This window comes from Hyperolius riggenbachi, chromosome 9, assembly GCF_040937935.1.
Source record: "Hyperolius riggenbachi isolate aHypRig1 chromosome 9, aHypRig1.pri, whole genome shotgun sequence".
Taxonomy (NCBI): Eukaryota; Metazoa; Chordata; class Amphibia; order Anura; family Hyperoliidae; genus Hyperolius; species Hyperolius riggenbachi.
In genome coordinates, this window is record NC_090654.1 from 6,588,202 (window position 1) to 6,608,362 (window position 20,161).

The 20,161-nt window shown below is 44.5% G+C and overlaps 1 protein-coding gene across 18 annotated transcripts in view; it reads right to left on the bottom strand.

Annotated features, from left to right (window-relative positions):
• IQSEC1 (IQ motif and Sec7 domain ArfGEF 1) overlaps positions 1-20,161 on the bottom strand; it is a 1,051,066-nt gene that overhangs the window by 28,579 nt on the left and 1,002,326 nt on the right. For all 18 annotated transcript variants that reach the window (XM_068251851.1, XM_068251848.1, XM_068251849.1 and 15 more), the window contains 4 exons: positions 16,273-16,439; positions 14,713-14,852; positions 9,896-9,925; positions 2,157-2,282 (listed from right to left, as the gene is read on the bottom strand). In XM_068251851.1, the coding sequence (XP_068107952.1) occupies positions 2,157-2,282; positions 9,896-9,925; positions 14,713-14,852; positions 16,273-16,439 (463 nt within the window). The remainder of the gene's footprint in view (positions 1-2,156; positions 2,283-9,895; positions 9,926-14,712; positions 14,853-16,272; positions 16,440-20,161) is intronic.

Genomic DNA, 20,161 nt, shown 5'->3' on the forward strand with positions numbered 1-20,161 from the left:
AATAAATTGACAATCTACCTACCCTACACTATTCAATTCTCCTAAAATTTGGTCAGAATAATCCACCCTTCCCGGTCATCTAAAGGTGAACACACACGATACAATTTTCTAAATTTCTTTTCAATTCAAGGATTACAATCAATGTTTCTAAATGATTGTCAAATTTGAAAAATCTGACCAATGTACAATGTACAAATTATTGAAAACTCTGGGAAAATTCTTTGGGTGTGTATATCAATAAATTGACAATCTACCCTACACCATTCAGTTTTCATAAAAATTGATCAGAAAAATCCACCACTCCCGATGGACTTACTGAAAAAAAATGGGAAATCCGATTGGATTTCTTGGTCGAATAAAAAAAAAAAACATAAAAAACCTTAAGATTTTTTCCAATTGTTTTTATTGAACTGCCATACAACAAGATGATTTGATCGTATTGTGTTTGGCCACCTTTATATAGAAAAAATGATTTCTCACTCGAATAATAAAAAAAAAATAAAATAAAAAAAAAAAAAGGATTTCAATTTTTTTTGAATAATTGATCATTTTTACTGAATTATCGTAAAATGGAGCCATTTCATTGTATCGTGTGTGGCCATCTTTAGAATAAGGATTTGTTTATTGTTGCTAAATTACTGCCCAGAATAAAATTTAACCACTTTACCCCCTGCGGTACAGATTTCTCCGTCCCTTTTTCCACCCTTATAAAACCAAGGGACGGAGAAATCCGTACCTCCTGCGCTACCGCCGCTGTCCGCGCTCCCGCCGCTCGTGCGCGCGCTCCCGCCACTCGTGCACGCCGCCGCCCGCTCGCTCGGAGATCAATGAATGGGAAAATTCATTCCCGTTCGTTGATCTAAGCCCCCGCAATGATCTGCTGCTTCTATGAGAAACAGCGCGATCATTGTGATTTCCCAGCCTCATAGCGCTTCCTGTAAGCGTCCTTCCGGACGCTTACAGGTCGCATGAACACAAACTCACTGTGGCCATCTTGTGACCAAATAGTAAAACTACACCCTAAAGCATTTTACATATACAAATACATTAGTTTTACACAATAAATTAACTCATTACCTTCCACACTCCCCAATTTTTCTTTTTTTGTAATTAAAAAAAAAAAAATACAATAAAAAAACAACCAAATAGTTACCTTAGGGACTGAACTTTTTAAATATTTATGTCAAGAAGGTATAACACTGTTACTTTATAAACTACGGGCTTGTAATTAGGGATGATGCAAAACTGAAAAAAATGCACCTTTATTTCCAAATAAAATATTTGCGCCAAACATTGTGATAGGGACATAATTTAAACAGTTTTATAACCGGGACAAATGGGCAAATACATTTCATGGGTTTTAATTACAGTAGCATGCATTATTTAAAAACTAAAATGGCAGAAAACTGAAATATAATAATTTTTTCTCACATTTTTTCCTATTTTCCCATTAAAACACATTTAGAATAAAATAATTCTTGGCATAATGTCCCACCTAAAGAAAGCCTAATTGGTGGTGAAAAAAACAAGATATAGTTCATTTCATTGCAATAAGTAATAATAAAGTTATAGAATAATGAATGGAAGGAGCGCTGAAAGGTGAAAATTGCTCTGGTGTTTAAGGGGTAAAACCCCTCAGTGGTGAAGTGGTTAAAATATTTTAGCAGTATTATTTTTTCATTTTAGATATCAGCTAATGGCCAATGACAAAGTAAACAAAACATAAATACCTCACTACACCTCGGCTATAATAGTCACTAATTAATACAAGAACTGAACAGAACGTACGGACCGCCATTCTCGCGCTTTCCGGATTTACCGCTACGCTAAGCACCATTCACAGAGCCGCCAGGAAGGCCCGCCGTAAACGTACAGATTAAGATGGAGACGCAGCTCCTTAATCAGTAAATCTATTCGGGGAAAAGGGATGAAAGCACCAAATTTATGTTGATAAAAGTTTTATCAGTGGCGGGCGCTCGGAGCTGTACAAATACCGACATGCGGATTCATGGCAGCTGTTTCCACGCTAATAAATACAGCACGCTTCCCTCCTCCTGATTCCCACTGGCAAACCTGATTAATAATAAAATATCCTCTCTAAATTATGCCTGCAACTGACATTTCCTCTGATAAACTCCCTTTAATCTGAAACGTACCACGAGCAGGTCGTTAAACAGGAAGATCTCCCTCTGATGTAAGCCGAGTTTCTGCGGTTTGTTCGGATCGGGGACTTCAAAGAGTCGGCAGTAGCAGACCAGCCTTCGGTGGGGCAAGGAGAGGACCTGTAGGAAGACATGTAGCATATATTACATAACATGGACAATGTATGTGTTCAGGGGTACGTCATGCATAGAAAGTGCTGCTAGATTATTGTTGGAGTGAGATATTTGTAAAGATGGCCGACGTCACGCTATGTCAAGTTTTGGCCTTGTTGATCTACGAGACATTCCTCCTGACATCATCGCTAATACTCGCCTGGTCTTTAGATCTGCAGATCCAGTCCAGCCTTTCACTTACCTGGGGATTCTCACACATGCCTGGTAATATGTATAGTTTACAACTTTGTCAACATCACCGATGTCAGAGGAGCACTAAGGGGCAATGCAGGAAAACTTCTGGTGTTGTGTAGTTTGGAAAGATTTCACCATAATGAGTTACTTTCTGCCAGACCACCCTTCATTGTTCCATGGTTGTTCTGGGAAGCTGTGTGTCATTGTTTCTGTACTAAAACGATTGTTTGTGACTGTTTTGGCTGAAAGTCAGCTGACTAGCCAATCAGTCTGTGACATCCATACATGGTAGGCTTAGCCAAACTACACTCACTAAGCTATGGCGAGGGGAAGCAGTAGGTAGTACAAAGTAACTGGCTGAAGAAGTCGATCCCCGCCAATGCATACGTGACCAGATTGTGCTGGCAACACCTGTACAGATTTTAGATTTTTTGTTTCTGCAACTTGACTGACTGGTGCCCAGAACAAGCCCTGCAACTAATCCCGACCTATAGGAGATCCTATCACACTCGCTTTCTGTGATTTACATAAATGGGTAGCCTAGACTATATACTACTGTAGTTGTGTTAATTCGCCTCTAATCTACCGGGGCTGAAAGTGAATAAAATGAATAATAAAATAATGTTACAGGTGTCTACACATGTCCATACCAGATATTGCACCGAAAGTGAAGAATGACGATTAACATGAAATATTACATGTGAATATTTCTTATGTACTGGGCAGCAGGTGTTGGAGCTCCAAGCAATCTACATAGAAAACTCTAAATGCCAATGCACATGTTTGTTTCTGAGATTAGAATATCTGACTCTTTCATGAACCGCTCAGCCCTTCATCAGCCCAGATACACAGTCAATAGACCGGCCTGGACACACAGTATGCCGCAAAGCAAGTAGTGGTTGTTGAAAGAATAAATCCTGCACAGTTCACCTTGATAAATTAAGGAATTTCACATAACCTAAATAGGCATATTTTATGTTTTCTAAAAACCTATTATTTATTAAAATAAGAAAAGCAAAAGTCCATAAACTCCTCCATTTTGGCATCAAATGCAAAGAAAAGGGAACATAAAATTCATATTTAGACAACAAAGTCTGACTGAGAGAACTGTACATATATATGACATTAATACACCACGGAGGATTAAATGGGAAAGAGCTGTTGCTTTATCCTATATTCTGCTGCTTTCTAGGCAAGGAAAACTTATAGCATGAGATGCCTTTTGTAACTAAAACCACATAAACTGCAGCAAAGCCCCCAGTCTGTACAAAGGAGCTGCCATCAAAGTGACTCTCACAGCTGTCCTATGAGCAGGAATTCTGACTCATTTCAGCACTACTGGTTTCGCCTCTGACTAGAACTATTCTATAGCTAAAACGCTGCCCATCCAGTTCTCGGCTGCTTGTGACTGCATTTGGCATTACTAATGAAGACAATGAAAGGTAAGTACTAGATATGGTCACTGGTTAGGGTCAAGCATTGTACAGGAGTTGGCTAGTTTTATTGGTTAGGGTTAGTCATCAGGCAAGAGTTTATGTTACTGGGGGACATATAGGCTAGGCATCAGGAATGAGTATATGTTATGGAGGAAATTAAAATTGAGGCATGACAATGGGGTAACTTATGGAATTGAAGTTAGATTAAGTCATTATAAAGAGGGGTCATGTAAGGATTGGGCATCACTTTAGGGGTCAACTGGGCATTAAGATGAGGTAACCTATGGAGGCGAGGTTAACCTATAGGGGTGATGTTAGGATTGGGTGTTAGGAAGAGGTTGACTTTAGGAGTCAACCAGGCATTAGGGAGGTGTTAGCCCATGTAGGGGAGGTTAGGGTCAGCTGTCAGGATGAGGTAAGCATTGTAGGAGAAGTTTGGTGTAGGTGTTGGGAAGAAGCTAATCTATGTAGGGGAGGTTAGGGTCAGCTGTCAGGATAGGTTAGCATTGTAGGATAAGTTTGGTGTAGGTGTTGGGAAGAAGCTAATCTATGTAGGTGAGGTTAGGGTCAGCTGTCAGGATGAGGTTAGCATTGTAGGATAAGTTTGGTGTAGGTGTTGGGAAGAAGTTAATCTATGTAGGTGAGGTTAGGGTCAGCTGTCAGGATGAGGTTAGCATTGTAGGATAAGTTTGGTGTAGGTGTTGGGAAGAAGCTAATCTATGTAGGTGAGTTTAGGGTTAGCTGTCAGGATGAGGTTAGCTTTGTAGGAGAAGTTTGGTGTAGGTGTTGGGAAGAAGCTAATCTATGTAGGGGAGGTTAGGGTTAGCTGTCAGGATGAGGTTAGCTTTGTAGGAGAAGTTTGGTGTAGGTGTTGGGAAGAAGTTAATCTATGTAGGTGAGGTTAGGGTTAGCTGTCAGGATGAGGTTAGCTTTTTAGGAGAAGTTTGGTGTAGGTGTTGGGAAGAAGCTAATCTATGTAGGGGAGGTTAGGCTTAGCTGTCAGGGTGAGGTGAGCTTTGTAGGAGAAGTTTGGTGTAGGTGTTGGGAAGAAGCTAATCTATGTAGGGGAGGTTAGGGTTAGCTGTCAGGATGAGGTTAGCTTTGTAGGAGAAGTTTGGTGTAGGTGTTGGGAAGAAGTTAATCTATGTAGGTGAGGTTAGGGTTAGCTGTCAGGATGAGGTTAGCTTTGTAGGAGAAGTTTGGTGTAGGTGTTGGGAAGAAACTAATCTATGTAGGTGAGGTTAGGGTCAGCTGTCAGGATGAGGTTAGCATTGTAGGATAAGTTTGGTGTAGGTGTTGGGAAGAAGCTAATCTATGTAGGTGAGTTTAGGGTTAGCTGTCAGGATGAGGTTAGCTTTGTAGGAGAAGTTTGGTGTAGGTGTTGGGAAGAAGCTAATCTATGTAGGGGAGGTTAGGGTTAGCTGTCAGGATGAGGTTAGCTTTGTAGGAGAAGTTTGGTGTAGGTGTTGGGAAGAAGCTAATCTATGTAGGGGAGGTTAGGGTTAGCTGTCGGGGTGAGGTTAGCATGGTAGGAGAAGTTTGGTGTAGGTGTTGGGAAGAAGTTAATCTATGTAGGTGAGTTTAAGGTTAGCTGTCAGGGTGAGGTTAGCATTGTAGGAGAAGTTTGGTGTAGGTGTTGGGAAGAAGCTAATCTATGTAGGGGAGGTTAGGGTTAGCTGTCAGGACGAGGTTAGCATGGTAGGAAAAGTTTGGTGTAGGTGTTGGGAAGAAGCTAATCTGTGTAGGGGAGGTTAGGGTTAGCTGTCAGGATGAGGTTAGCTTTGTAGGAGAAGTTTGGTGTAGGTGTTGGGAAGAAGCTAATCTATGTAGGGGAGGTTAGGGTTAGCTGTCAGGGTGAGGTTAGCATGGTAGGAGAAGTTTGGTGTAGGTGTTGGGAAGAAGTTAATCTATGTAGGTGAGTTTAAGGTTAGCTGTCAGGGTGAGGTTAGCATTGTAGGAGAAGTTTGGTGTAGGTGTTGGGAAGAAGCTAATCTATGTAGGGGAGGTTAGGGTTAGCTGTCAGGACGAGGTTAGCATGGTAGGAAAAGTTTGGTGTAGGTGTTGGGAAGAAGCTAATCTGTGTAGGGGAGGTTAGGGTTAGCTGTCAGGATGAGGTTAGCTTTGTAGGAGAAGTTTGGTGTAGGTGTTGGGAAGAAGCTAATCTATGTAGGGGAGGTTAGGGTTAGCTGTCAGGGTGAGGTTAGCATGGTAGGAGAAGTTTGGTGTAGGTGTTGGGAAGAAGTTAATCTATGTAGGTGAGTTTAAGGTTAGCTGTCAGGGTGAGGTTAGCATTGTAGGAGAAGTTTGGTGTAGGTGTTGGGAAGAAGCTAATCTATGTAGGGGAGGTTAGGGTTAGCTGTCAGGACGAGGTTAGCATGGTAGGAAAAGTTTGGTGTAGGTGTTGGGAAGAATCTAATCTGTGTAGGGGAGGTTAGGGTTAGCTGTCAGGGTGAGGTTAGCATGGTAGGAGAAGTTTGGTGTAGGTGTTGGGAAGAAGTTAATCTATGTAGGGGAGGTTAGGGTTAGCTGTTAGGGTGAGGTTAGCATTGGAGGAGAAGTTTGGTGTAGGTGTTGGGAAGAAGCTAATCTATGTAGGGGAGGTTAGGATTAGCTGTCAGGACGAGGTTAGCATGGTAGGAGAAGTTTGGTGTAGGTGTTGGGAAAAACTTAATCTATGGTTAGGATTAGCTGTCAGGATGAGGTTACTGCCACAGGTAAAGGTTAGTGTAAGGTGTTAGAAAGGGATTTTTAAACACGGACATTGGTTAGTTTGAGGGAATTGATAGGAGACAAGTATCAATGATTTCACCAGAACCAGCATGGCATATCTAACATACTCAGTTATCGGCAAGTGTTTTACCGATACTTGGCACGCTCACCGAGCTCACCGATGCCAAAGCTAAATGTACCCCGCCCTCCTTTCTACAAGATGTCTCTCCATTGGCTACTGAGCTGTACATAAGTGACAATTGTGAATATTAAAGAGGACAAACACATTACAAATGTGAGGAACTATAGACAGAGAAGATGCAGTCCGGCCGAGCTGCAGGTGATGACTTGAAGCACCATGGTCTCTGTTTAATAAGGCAAAGAGCAATATGCACCCCCCCTCCTCCGGACCCCCACCGTGACCAGAAATCATCGCTGACAACACTGCGGGAAAGATGATTTCTGATTGGCTGCCGGGGTGACTCTGCATCATTGCACTTTATGCCTATTAAACTACCCGACACAAATCTAATGGTGGGAAGAAGAACTGGAGCCTAAATATATCTCATCATTTAAACTGCAAAGCTGATATACACTTTAACCATCTTCTTCTTATTCAATCCCCATAAAGTATAACTGTAAAATTTAAAATGCATGTCTATACATGTATTGGGAGATTTTCCCCATAGTAAAATGCATTATAAATTACTTTATTTCCATGTAACCAATAACAGTGTTCTGAAGGTTCTGTCCTTTTACTGGCAGGCTTTGGATTAGTCCATCTCCTCAAGGGGGATTCTCAGGTTTTTTTTTTCACTCAAAAGTATTTATTGAAAAGCAGTTACTCAGTCCACCTGCTAGAATAGTGTACAAGTGAGGAGGCTGGCCATGTAAAATCTCTGTAAAAATTCTCACCAGGGAGTGCTTTTAACCCATTAACTGCCACAAAAAAAAAAGATATCTCACTTTAAGATAATGCACTGCTTTTGTCTTCATCCGGCAAAAGTCATGCTGTAAATTCTTGGCTTGCTTTGATCTCTCTCTGCTAGCAGAAAACATAGAAACTAAAAGCAGAAGTCCTCTGTTATTGTCTCACACTGCCCCCTAGTGTGAGACATGCGCGAAAATAAATTAGCCTGACAATGACCAGCCCAACACCTGTCAGTAACGGGTAAGAACCATCAGATTATAAACACTTCCTGTAAGTACCAGAAATAAGGTCACTCACAGTATATTTTACTCTGGAATATATATACATCTTATATCTATGTATGCATCTATATTTTACATTTTCGTTTTTGGCGTAGTGCCCCTTTAAGAACAATGGTGAACTTACATTATACGATCACTTTGAATTCCCAGTGCTTTCTAACTGGAGATCTCATATGTTACTAATATATAGTTATCACCGTGAACAGCGCCAGCGGACTGGAGATTCCCCTCCGAGCCGTAGATAGTTTCTCATTACCAGACCTAGACCTGTTTAATGTCTTAGCAATTACGTCTGGAATGAGATGACTGGCACATGGCTTCACAAAGCTTCTCTGGGGTTTTTACGCATGAGATTACGCACGTTACTTTACACACGTGGAGTCTCACTGCTCAAAATGTTACTTCTGATAAAGTGGACCTGAACTCTTGCACAGGACAGAAGGAATGCATAGAAAAATGCACCCTGTATGTATTTAGAGAGTTTAGCCTGTCTAATTCCCATTTGTCTGTGAATAATCACAACTGAAATTTGATCTCTCAGCTGTGTCAGCTGGCTGCCATGTCAGAGCAGCTAATTTGTAAACACAGGATGTTAACACGATGGGCTTGATTCACACAGTTAGCACGTGAAATGCCGTTCGCTGAGTTTTGCGCGCGGCAAGTGCCACGATTCGCGCAATCGCAGCCTTTTGCGCGCGCAATGTGCTGCGAATTTGCGGCAAATTGCGCGCGCAAAAGTCCACGATCGCGCGAATCGCGACACTTTGCGCCCGCTAAAGTCTGCGAACGGCACTTCACGTGCTAACTGTTTAGCACACCCGTGCTAAACAGTTTGCACGGCTTTGTGAATCAAGCCCTTTGTCTGCTTCCATGACAGCAGGAAGTAGACACACTGCAGATTTATTGCAGGATTTGTATCAGCTGTAACAAAGAAATGTTTCTCTTTAAAGCCTTGTCCACATTACATTCCGTTCGCGGTAGCGTTCGTGTTGGGCGTTTTTTGACACCATTTTTTTCAATTCGCTTCCTGACGCAAGTCAGGAAGTGAAATCTTTCACTTGGAAAAGAATAAATACAAGGGGCTTGATTCACTAAAGTGTGCTAACACAGTTATCACGCCTAAAATCTTGCCTGTGCAAACTAGGGTGCTAAGTAGTTTGCACGGCAAAGCTGTTACTGTTCGCGTGCTATGTTAGCACACGTAAAAGTTTGCGCGCGTAAAGTTTTACGCACACTACTTCACGTGCAAAATCAACTGCTTCATGTGCAAAGTATGCTTATCACGCTACTTAGCACGAGAAGCGGCTGATTTTGCACGTGAAGTAATACACATAAAACTTTACGCGCGCAAAACTTTATGTGCATTAGCACGCGAAGAGGCAGTTTACACGTGATAAGCGGCTTTTTACTGGCGTGCTAACACTTAGTGCGCTTTTGTGAATCAAGCCCCATGTATTTATTATAAAAACGTGAACACAATCACCACACAAAATGATTTTGTGAGCGTTTTTCCTATACCTTCCATTGCAGCAAAATCGCCCCGAAAATGGCCCAGGCAGCGCTTTTGTGAACGGAAAGCGGATGGATTGCCCCAATCTGAACTACCGCAAAGGATAGCATGGTGCAAGCGCTTTCAGGGCGATTTTGAAAAATCGGCAGCACTTAAAAAGTTTCAAAAACGCCTCTAGTGTGAACAAGCCCTAAAGCTTTAGCATTATGCTGTTGATTATCTTTTTAAGCAGAGAGGAAGTTCTGAGTTCAGGCCCATTGTAACGACGTAACACATAAGATAACCGGCGAGTGAGCAGTTAAAAGGTACAAGGTTTGAGCACACCTGTGCGTTATCCACTCGCTCAGCCATTATAGAGCTAATGGACGTTAAGTTTGGAGCAGTAAGACTCAGGCCTGTGTAATATAACGATCGCTAATCCATGCGTTCCAGCACAACACTGCGTAGCGAATCCCCCCCCCCCCCCCAGGAACAATACTAGTCTATCTACAGAGTCCATGCTGGGAAGTGATACCTACACAGCCAAGTCCATGGTGTAAGGATCCGATCTACAGTAAAAAGACACACATAAAATCATTAGCAGTAAAAACATGATCAACACAGGAAACAACAAGTGACAACACAAGCAAACTGCAAATCACAAGAAACATCGTGAAGGTTCGAAACAAAACTTTAACATTTCATTGTCAAACTCGACAGCACGTGATGTGTGAGGAGAACGCGCCTGGTCATATCTCTATAGGTGCGGCTGTGAGAAGGACGTAACATAACAGTAACCCCGGACACAATGAGGGAGCCATGTACTGAATATATTACTTACGTTACGAGTCGTATGCCTTGTAGCTATAGAGGTTAGGGTCATAGAACTCTATAAAGAGTAACCAGCAAGAAATGCCCCCATCTTCATTATTTATCTGTGTATTCCCTCCATCCTCTCCAAGCTGAAACTACCTCCTGGCTCACATCTCAATGGCTTCAAAATGGCCTCCCTAAAGGAAGCTCACGATTGGCTGAGTAGACCAAAGCGAGTTTACAGTATAAAAAGTTTCAACTCGCACTTCACACCTAGGGAATTCATGACAATGGGGGAAAATGTGTGAAAATGTGCGCAAGAGAAACTGTCTGTGTTCATTACACCAACCAGTCAGATGAGGGATCAGGGAGTGGGATTTCCTGATGTAATGTGGATTATTCTCCAGAATACAGCACAGCGCGGTGAGTGTGGAGGTTTGTCGGGAAGGGCCTGCCAGAGATTTATTCTATATTTAGTCCATATTCTGAGTGATAATTGTGTTGGATTGCGGCCAGCGCACATGCTAAGCAATATTTGTATAATTAAAGGCGAGCGTATCGATTGGAGGGTCTGCTGAGTAGAGACATGCGTTCTATTCAAGGTTTATTACAGCATACAGTGTAAATGTCATTACAGCATGAATATACATTGCCCCGGCGTGCGGGGGGGATATATCATATCCATTACTGCTGACCAGGAGAACCGGCAGAACCAGCGATCAGCATATCTCACGGCAAGGACCATTACACCACAACAACAGTAACGATTTATATCTCACAGAAAGACGCTTCATATTAGCCCATCCGTCTTATTGTATCAGCATTGTGCAAACTTTTTATCAACACGTCGTCAGTATAAAGTCAGTTTCACGTAAAATTTCACAAATACAATTATATGTAACTACAATTTTCGAAAATGAAATTGATTTCACCTAATTCATTCATACATTTCACGTTTTTGCAAAATCAGGAATGCGGCCATCATAAATTAATTTTTGCGTAAATTGTAAAAACAAGTTAATTTTTTTTCCCAAAAAGACCTTGTAGTTTTTTTTAGAAAAATTGATTTAAAAAAAAAAAAAAAAATCTAAAGAAAAAACGTGTTTTAAACTCTGTAAAATGACTCCCGCGTCTGTGCGGTGCAGCCACACCCCTTCACAGACGCAAGTTCCCAGCCTTAAAGAGAATCTGTACTCTAAAATTCTTGCAATAAAAAGCATACCATTCTATTCATTATGTTCTCCTGGGCCCCTCTGTGCTGTTTCTGCCACTCCCTGCTGCAATCCTGGCTTGTAATTGCCAGTTTTAGACAGTGTTTACAAACAAAAGACATGGATGCTATCCAGAGTGTGATAGGTTGACAGGAGCTCAGTCTGTGACTCATACAGAGCCTGCAGGGGGCGTGGAGAGGGTGTGTATAGCTTCTCCCTATCACAGCAGAGCAGCACATTCCTGCCTGAGCCCACAAAGCCGTCAGAGGAAAGAAGATTAGATTAAATAACAGATAATACAGCCACTGTGCAACTAGGAAAGGCTGCAGTAATCCAGACCACATTAGAACAGGTATAGGAACTTATAGGATAGAAGAAATAAGGCTGAACATTTTGTTACAGTGTCTCTTTAAATCACAAGTTTGCTTTAAAATGTATGTGCAGAACTCAGAACTCGCTGTATAGTATAATTCAAACACAGCTGGGAAAAGGTCCTCCGGCACCCAAGGCTGCGACACCAAAGTGCGCCCCTCCATCCCTGCCACCGTTCAGCGGATCAGTCAAAACCAGCCTTATCAGCCTGACAACAGACTGTGCACACCTGCAAACTTATCAGTCTGACGACCTGTAGTTTGCAGAAATCAGGCGTGTGTACACGCCATTAGAGACACCTTAATCTCTAGTTACCTGGCTTGCAGTCACTGCTATGTATCCCCTTTTCTTATTTCTCTCAGCTTCAAGGGAATGATAGCTGAGTGAGCTGTGCGCCCCTTCTACACTGCGCCCTGAGGCTGGAGCCTCTCTCACCTCTGCCCCCCTCCTACACTGCGCCCTGAGGCTGGAGCCTCACTCGCCTCTGCCCCCCTCCTACACTGCGCCCTGAGGCTGGAGCCTCACTCGCCTCTGCCCCCCTCCTACACTGCGCCCTGAGGCTGGAGCCTCTCTCGCCCCTGCCTCAGCCCCGCCCCCCTTCCTACACTGCGCCCTGAGGCTGGAGCCTCTCTCGCTTCTGCCCCCCTCCTACACTGCGCCCTGAGGCTGGAGCCTCTCTCATCTCTGCCCCCCTCCTACAATGCGCCCTGAGGCTGGAGCCTCTCTCGCCTCTGCCCGCCTCCTACACTGCGCCCTGAAGCTGGAGCCTCTCTTGCCTCTGCCCCCCTCCTACACTGCGCCCTGAGGCTGGAGCCTCTCTCGCCTCTGCCCCCCTCCTACACTGCGCCCTGAGGCTGGAGCCTCTCTCGCCTCTGCCCCCCTCCTACACTGCGCCCTGAGGCTGGAGCCTCTCTCGCCTCTGCCCCCCTCCTACAATGCGCCCTGAGGCTGGAGCCTCTCTCGCCTCTGCCCCCCTCGTACACTGCGCCCTGAAGCTGGAGCCTCTCTCGCCTCTGCCCCCCTCGTACACTGCGCCCTGAGGCTGGAGCCTCTCTCGCCTCTGCCCCCCTCCTACACTGCGCCCTGAGGCTGGAGCCTCTCTCGCCTCTGCCCCCCTCCTACAATGCGCCCTGAGGCTGGAGCCTCTCTTGCCTCTGCCCCCCTCCTACACTGCGCCCTGAGGCTGGAGCCTCTCTCGCCTTTGCCCCCCTCCGACACTGCGCCCTGAGGCTGGAGCCTCTCTCGCCTCTGCCCCCCTCCTACACTGCGCCCTGAGGCTGGAGCCTCTCTCGCCTCTGCCTTGCCCTGCATTCAAAAGATAAGAATCCAGGAACAACTCGCCATGTGATTACTGTAAAACTTCATAAACTTTAATATACTTCTTCCATCATAAAAGAATCAGCAGCAAAGAGACATCAAGTAAAGCAATATACTTAACAACCAGGAGGCAGTGATGGATGGTTGGTGCGGAGGATGGTCGACGATCGTTTCGCCCGGCAATAAGGGCTTTCTCGAGACCGTCTGACTCCCTATACCAGTACACAGTATGTATATGTATATAGCTTTATGTCTCTTTGCTGCGGATTCTTTTATGATGGAAGAAGTATATTAAAGTTTATGACGTTTTACAGTAATCACATGGCGAGAGCTGCTCCTGGATTCTTATCTTTTGAATGGTGTTGTGGATTGCACTAATTTCCATCCGGAAGTTGCAGCGCTGTTGAGTGTGAATACGGCACTGAGGCAGAGGTGTCTTTTTTCTTCTGGTTCATATAATATCGCTATATAGTATAGTGCACAGCAGAAAAATGTCATTTTACCAAATTTAAAAAAAAACAAACATTTTTTTCTTTGAATCCTTTCTTAAATCGATTTTTTTCAAAAACAGCAAGGTCTTTTGGAAAAATGATTTTTGTTGACGTTCCCGCAGAAGTTTGCATTTTTGCGTAATAATGCGTAATCTTAAAATTCCAGAACGTGATTGCGGTTATGCGCAAAAATAATGACGAATTTGCCAGAAATTCCGCATTACGATTTAGCATCATAATTTAGAAAAGCAAAATTCCAGGCCAACAATAACTATCACAACCTGCCCTATATTTTGTTTGGTCCGTGCTGTGACCCCTAAACTGGACTCCAGAGGCATAACCATAAACCCCACGATCAAGGTGGGGGGAGGGGCACGTTTGTCCCCCTCTTTCATTAAGCAGGATAGCACAGCTAGCATTATACATCACTTGCACCTGCTCCCCACTCTGCACAGCGCCACCTACTGCTCAGCTCTATACAACCACCATCCCAGGGGGTCCGTCATGTGACATGCCGAAATACTCAGGACAGGATTTAGGTGGCTGAACAGCAGGTGGCGCTGTGTGCCTACACTAAGCCGCCGCCCACAACTATGTCACCCACAGGTGCTTCCAGGTCCCTGCATATTTACAACCACCATCCCAGGGGGTCTGTCATGTGACTTGCAGAAATACTCAGGACAGGACTTATGTGGCTGAACAGCAGGTGGTGCTGTATGCCTACACTAAGCCGCCGCCCACTCTAAGCCGCCACCCACAACTATGTCACCCACAGGTGCTTCCAGGTCCCTGCATATTTACAACCACCATCCTAGGGGGTCTGTCAGGTGACATGCAGAAATACTCAGGACAGGACTTATGTGGCTGAACAGCAGGTGGCGCTGTGTGACTACACTAAGCCGCTGCCTATCCTAAGCCGCCGCCCACAACTAGGTCACCCACACCTGCTTCCAGGTCCTTGCATATTTACAACCTTCGCTTAGCATATAGGATTCCTGGCAGATCGGCTGTTGAATGAGCAGCTGCTGCTTGCTAACTGTGTAGTTTAACAGTGAACTGGCTGCAGTGTGTCCACACCATGCATAATTCAATTCTTTGTATAGTATATAGAATTAGCACATGCGGGAGTCTTCTTTAACCTCAATGACTTACCGGCTTCTTGCCTACAATAAGTTTTTCCACCTTCTGCACCTGCGAGACGTGATCTTCGTTGGTCTTGAGCTCGCGTTTGCGGATCCGCTCATAAATACCGATGAGCATTTCTCGCGGGATGTCTTCGCCATCGTCCACCCCTGCGGAGAGAGAGCAGCGGTTTTCATTACTAAATGAAGAGACTTGTGAACGTTTACAGCTGGATGGTGACAGGGACTCTTCAAGGTTGCAGCCAAGGGCTCTGCGTGCATCGTCAGAATCGACGCGCTGGAGAGAGCGTGGCGGGGGGGGGGGGGGGGGAGGAGAGGGGTGTCCTGCTCGCTCAGGAGCTGTCAGAATTCCGCTCACACCCATCCTCCATTCTCCAACCTTAATTACCAGCGCTCCCTGCCTTAATTACCCCGAGGTAGATAACTCCTCATTGTCTGCTGGCGTATTTTCCACCGCTGCGGTGATTTATTCGCTGTGCGAGGCGTGTTTATTTTATGTGAGATGTCATATCTGAGCATTGTATGTGCAGCTCACGGGCGCCACACGCCTAATTCTCTGCCTCATTTTCATCATCTGTCACTCGCCAAACAGTTCAAACAGTAACATCAAAAACGCACCGCCCTTTTGTAATGTCGCTGAAAAATCTAAGGGAGCACCATCGTGAAAATGTGTAAAATGTAAACTATTAATTAACGGTACTTTTTTTCCTACGATGCTGATCACTTACCGTAGGTAATTAAAAGGTGACAGATCTTGGACTAGTCTATCTTCTCATAGCAGATTTTCAGTATTTCCTTTATCCTATTTAAAAGCACTCACTGAGATGCGTTGATGGTAATTTAGATCAATTTGTGTCAAAAATTTTAATTGGACTGGACGGTAAATTTTAGTCGATAGAACACGGCAGGGGGAGCGTCAGTAAATTAATGGGCGGGCCGAAGCGTCGCACTGTATCGAACAGCGCAATGCTGCAGTTCAATAGATTTCATGGTGAAAATCTGTGTTTAGTGTATGGGGGGAAATCAATCCCTCTGTGATCAGATTTATATTAGAGAGAAATTGATCTGTCTGCCACATTGGACAAAAATCTAAGCCTGTATGGTCACCTTAAAGAACAACAGAAGTGAGAGGGGTACAGAGGCTGCCATATTTATTCCCTGTTAAACAATACCAGTTGACTGGCTGTCCTGCTGATCTATTTGGCTGCAGTAGTGTCTAAATCACACCAGAAACAAGCATGCAGTGAATCTTGTCAGATCTGACAATGTCAGAAACATCTGATCTGCTTCATGCTTGTTCAGGGGCTAGGGGTGAAAGTATTTGAGGCAGAGGATCAGCAGGGCTGCCAAAGAACTGGTATTGCCTAAAAGGCCATACCACTCTCACTTCAGTTGTCTTTTATAAGCTCTACAGTTGCATAAAAAAAATAAATAAAAATAAATTAGAAATCCTGCCTGTGCATCTCTCTAATAGGAGGGCACAAAGAAACCATTGGAATGTTCTGTATGATACGAGGAACGTTTGAGCGCTACACTTATTGGGGAATTAGTAAGACAGGAGAAAGGTTACCTCTTAAATTCTTGACAAAGTCCTCCAGCTTCATCTTGCGCTCGGGTTTGACATTCGGGCTGTACATGTCGGTGTTCAGAAGGATGATGGCGAACGCCAGGATAAAGATGGTGTCTGGGTTCCGGAACTGCCTGACCACTCCCGGATTACAGATGCAGTATCGCTGGCTGAAACGAGAAGATGGCAACTCAACAGCGTGTATCCTCAACATTCTACGGAGAGATTCTATCACTCGGGAAAAGAAACATGGCTGCCGAGTTCAGGCCACAGTCATGTCCGGTTCACACCAGGTCCAGTGACCTTCTGGCACAACAGGCAACGGGGTGAAGACGGCGATTATTTTGTACAGGCTACTTCACACCAATCCATTTCTCAAGAGTCCATTGCGTTTCCACAGTGGACAATCCCAACAGGAATGATTTTTTTTAATAGTTAGCTATACTGGATTGATTGGATGAATTACCAGAGAGCCAGGCACCGAATCTATGGAGTGGTACTGTCTATTCTCACAATACAGATCCGGCAACGGCAAAAAACACAAAACACACTTAGAAATCCCATCTGATCCACAGGAAGAATAAATTGTCTAACAGATTATTACTCACTAACAGCGACATTCTCTTATTTCCCTTCTGGATCTATTGGAACCAGATCTGATGGGGAAGTTCCAAATTTTCACAACTCCTATGGGAACGAACTTCATCTCAAACTTTCAGGTTAAACATCTTTTCCCTCAACCACAAAATGTCTTTCACAGTGGTCTTCAATTAAACATCTTCCTACCAAAATTTGTAGTATAGTCCTTATATTTACGCACAAGGAAGCCATATCCTTATGCCCACTCTTCTTCTCAGGGCTCAATAACTTGCATTACCTCATAACTGTGGTCGGTCCCCCATGTGAGGACAACATCCCTGGTCATAGATGACGTTATTACGCTGGGAGGGGGGGGGGGGGGAGGAGGTGTTAGGCTAAAGTATCACTATTTTCAGGTTAGGGAGCTCATGGCATCTTAGGAGAGCTAGTCTAGTTGAAGGGACCCAACAATTGCTCCCTGCTTACGGCAATTTGGTCGTGTTCATTAATTTGAAAGAGATAAGGAACCCAGCAGGAACGCTCAAATCGCACAACATGACTCTTGTCCACAATCTTTGGCAACATTACTAATGTAGTTAGTATAAGAGTCAGATAAATGTTGATGCAAGACTATAAGCTAGGATTTTGCAGACATAATGATTAAAATTATTGTGTATGAAGGTGAAATCAGAACTACATTTCAGAGGCCTCAGAACGCTAGGGCCTCAGTAACAAAATTCAAGGGACGCCTTTCTCATTTTTTAATTAATTTTATTAATTCTCTATTTTCTGCATCCACTCCAAGATATCTTATTTATGAACTGGTGACACAACTGTACTGCCTGCTCTACATGAGATCACACTAACTGCTCCTGTAAATTCAGGAAATGTAGTAATTATGGTCCGCTCAGTGGCCACTGGTGAAATGGTGTGAGGAACATACAGAAGATGGATATGAGCTCTGGGGTTCCTCGGGAATGGTTACTTTTCATTGCTTGTCCCCGAGGCCTCCAGAAGCCTCTATCTGCACATTTGCAGCATGATTCTGATATCTGAGCACTCGGTAGACACCAGTAAGATGAGGCCCCCACCGCGCTCTCTCTTCCTCTCCAGGCCTGACTACCCTGCGGGGCTTGAGGAGGAATAAGCTACAGGAGGACACGTCAGGACGCCGTATTGCGCTAAATGAACCCTCCTCCTGATTCCAGTAATGCAAGGCTCTTCACTGCCACAGGCAACAGCAACCGCATGGCTGTCCCCTGACAACAGACATGAACTGATTACAACATACGTGACCTCTGCCGACAAAGGCAGCAACACGCTATATTCAGATGCCCTGAACATCTGGAAGGGAATAGCGTACAACAGCTGGAAATGCTGCTGCCGTGACTTCACATCTGCTCTTACCTCTGTCCTGGAGTTTTATATTCCGTGTTTATTTTACCACAAATCACATTTCATTTTCCATTCTGCGTTTCAGGATCTGTTTCCCTTCCAGCGCTGCTATCAGCTTCCATGAGGTGTGAGCATCGAGCCTGACCTGCATATTAACGCCGTACAGATCTCCTCTCCCCAGTGTGATCACACCGTACAGCCAGAAATCTCCTCTCCCCAGTGTGATCACACGCTGCTTCTATTCCAAGTGACCGAGCCCTGACCATCTGACTGCACCAAAGTCATGCCGCAAGCGCTTAGCAAAGGCTAAACCTTTCATCAGCTCTGCGCGGCTCCAGAAATCTCACATTCCTGATGAGGTCACTCTGCCCTGTGAAAGAGCAGAAAACCTGCAAACACGGAATTAGATATATACAGTATATCTGCCCAGCAAGCTATCTTTCTGCGTTATGTAACTTGCATCTGTCAGGTTAACCTCTTCTCTCCCTGCGCCGCTTGTCACATGACTGCAGAATGCCGGTGACAGTTTGTTCAGCAGCATTAACATGAAGCCCCTCCCCTTTCCCTCCAACCCATAGGTGAGGAGTAAGATGCTACTACAATGAAGGGATTGAAAACTTTGAAAAAAAAAATGATAAATCCATAAAGCAAACCTGAAGTGAGGGGGATATTGAGGCTGCCATATTTATTTCCTTGTAAACAATGCAGATTTCCTGCTGATCCTCTGCCTCTAATACTTTTAGGGCCAATGGAGGGGCACCCGGATGATGTCCCGCGGCGGCCGAGGTCAGTGGGGAGGACAATGCTCTCAGCTGGCGATTGGCCGAATCGATCTGCTGGGCTGAACGCTGGCCGAGGCGTCAGGTGGCAATTACTGGCCGCTGTATTCGCTCTAGATTCTCAGCAGAGGCGGTCGTTACCGGCCGCCTTGGCCAAGCGTTATCTATTGTGTGTATGAGGCTAATAGGCATTAGGGTGCATGCACACACACAATTTTTATTGGCTAGTAATTGTCCAATGTTACCACCTTTACGTAGTATGAGAGCTTATCCACACAATCTGCCCATAGTATTCACTATCTGTTGGTCCTCATACTACATAAAAGTGGTAAAGTTGGCCAATCAATATTGGAAGTGTGTACCAGATTTTTGAGGCAGAGGATCACCAGGACAGCCAGGCAACCTGCATTGTTTAAAAGGAAATAGATATATCCGCCTCCATACCACTCTCACGACAGGTTCTCTTTAAGGATAACATTAACCAGTAAGGAATCCATACGGATGCAATAGCCAGACCAGCAGCAGTGTCTGAGAATACATTTAGTAATGGCTCTATCCATATTCCTCTCACTACGAACACACTTCGAAACATTCCTCCTTGTGTTGTGATATAAATAGAAGCAGCCATTATAGATCTGGAATGGGGGGGGGGGGGGGGGTCAGGCTGCATTAGATGGGAGGAGCATTATCTCACCATCATGTTGGTAAAACTTATGGGGGTTGATTCACTATAACAAATAGCATGCCCTATCAGAGTTAGCATGCCATATCAGCATTAACGTGCCTTATCAGAGTAGCATAGCAAACGCCACAAACTTATGCCAGCTAATTGGCAATGACACTGTTCCTGCCCTGAGCCCCTGCTGGTCCAATCACTTGAAAGGACATTATCCCTGCACTTTGATTGGCCCAATAGGCTGCCTGTCACTTGACAGGAAACTTGACAGGCAGCTTATTGGGCCAATCAAAGTGCGGGGATAATGTCCTTTCAAGTGATTGGACCCGCAGGGGCTCAGGGCGGGACGAGTGCCATTGCCAATTAGCAGGCATAAGTTCGTAGTGCTCTGTATGGTACTCTGATAAGGCATGTTAACTCTGATAAGGCACACTAACTCTGATAGGGCGTGTTGACTCTGATA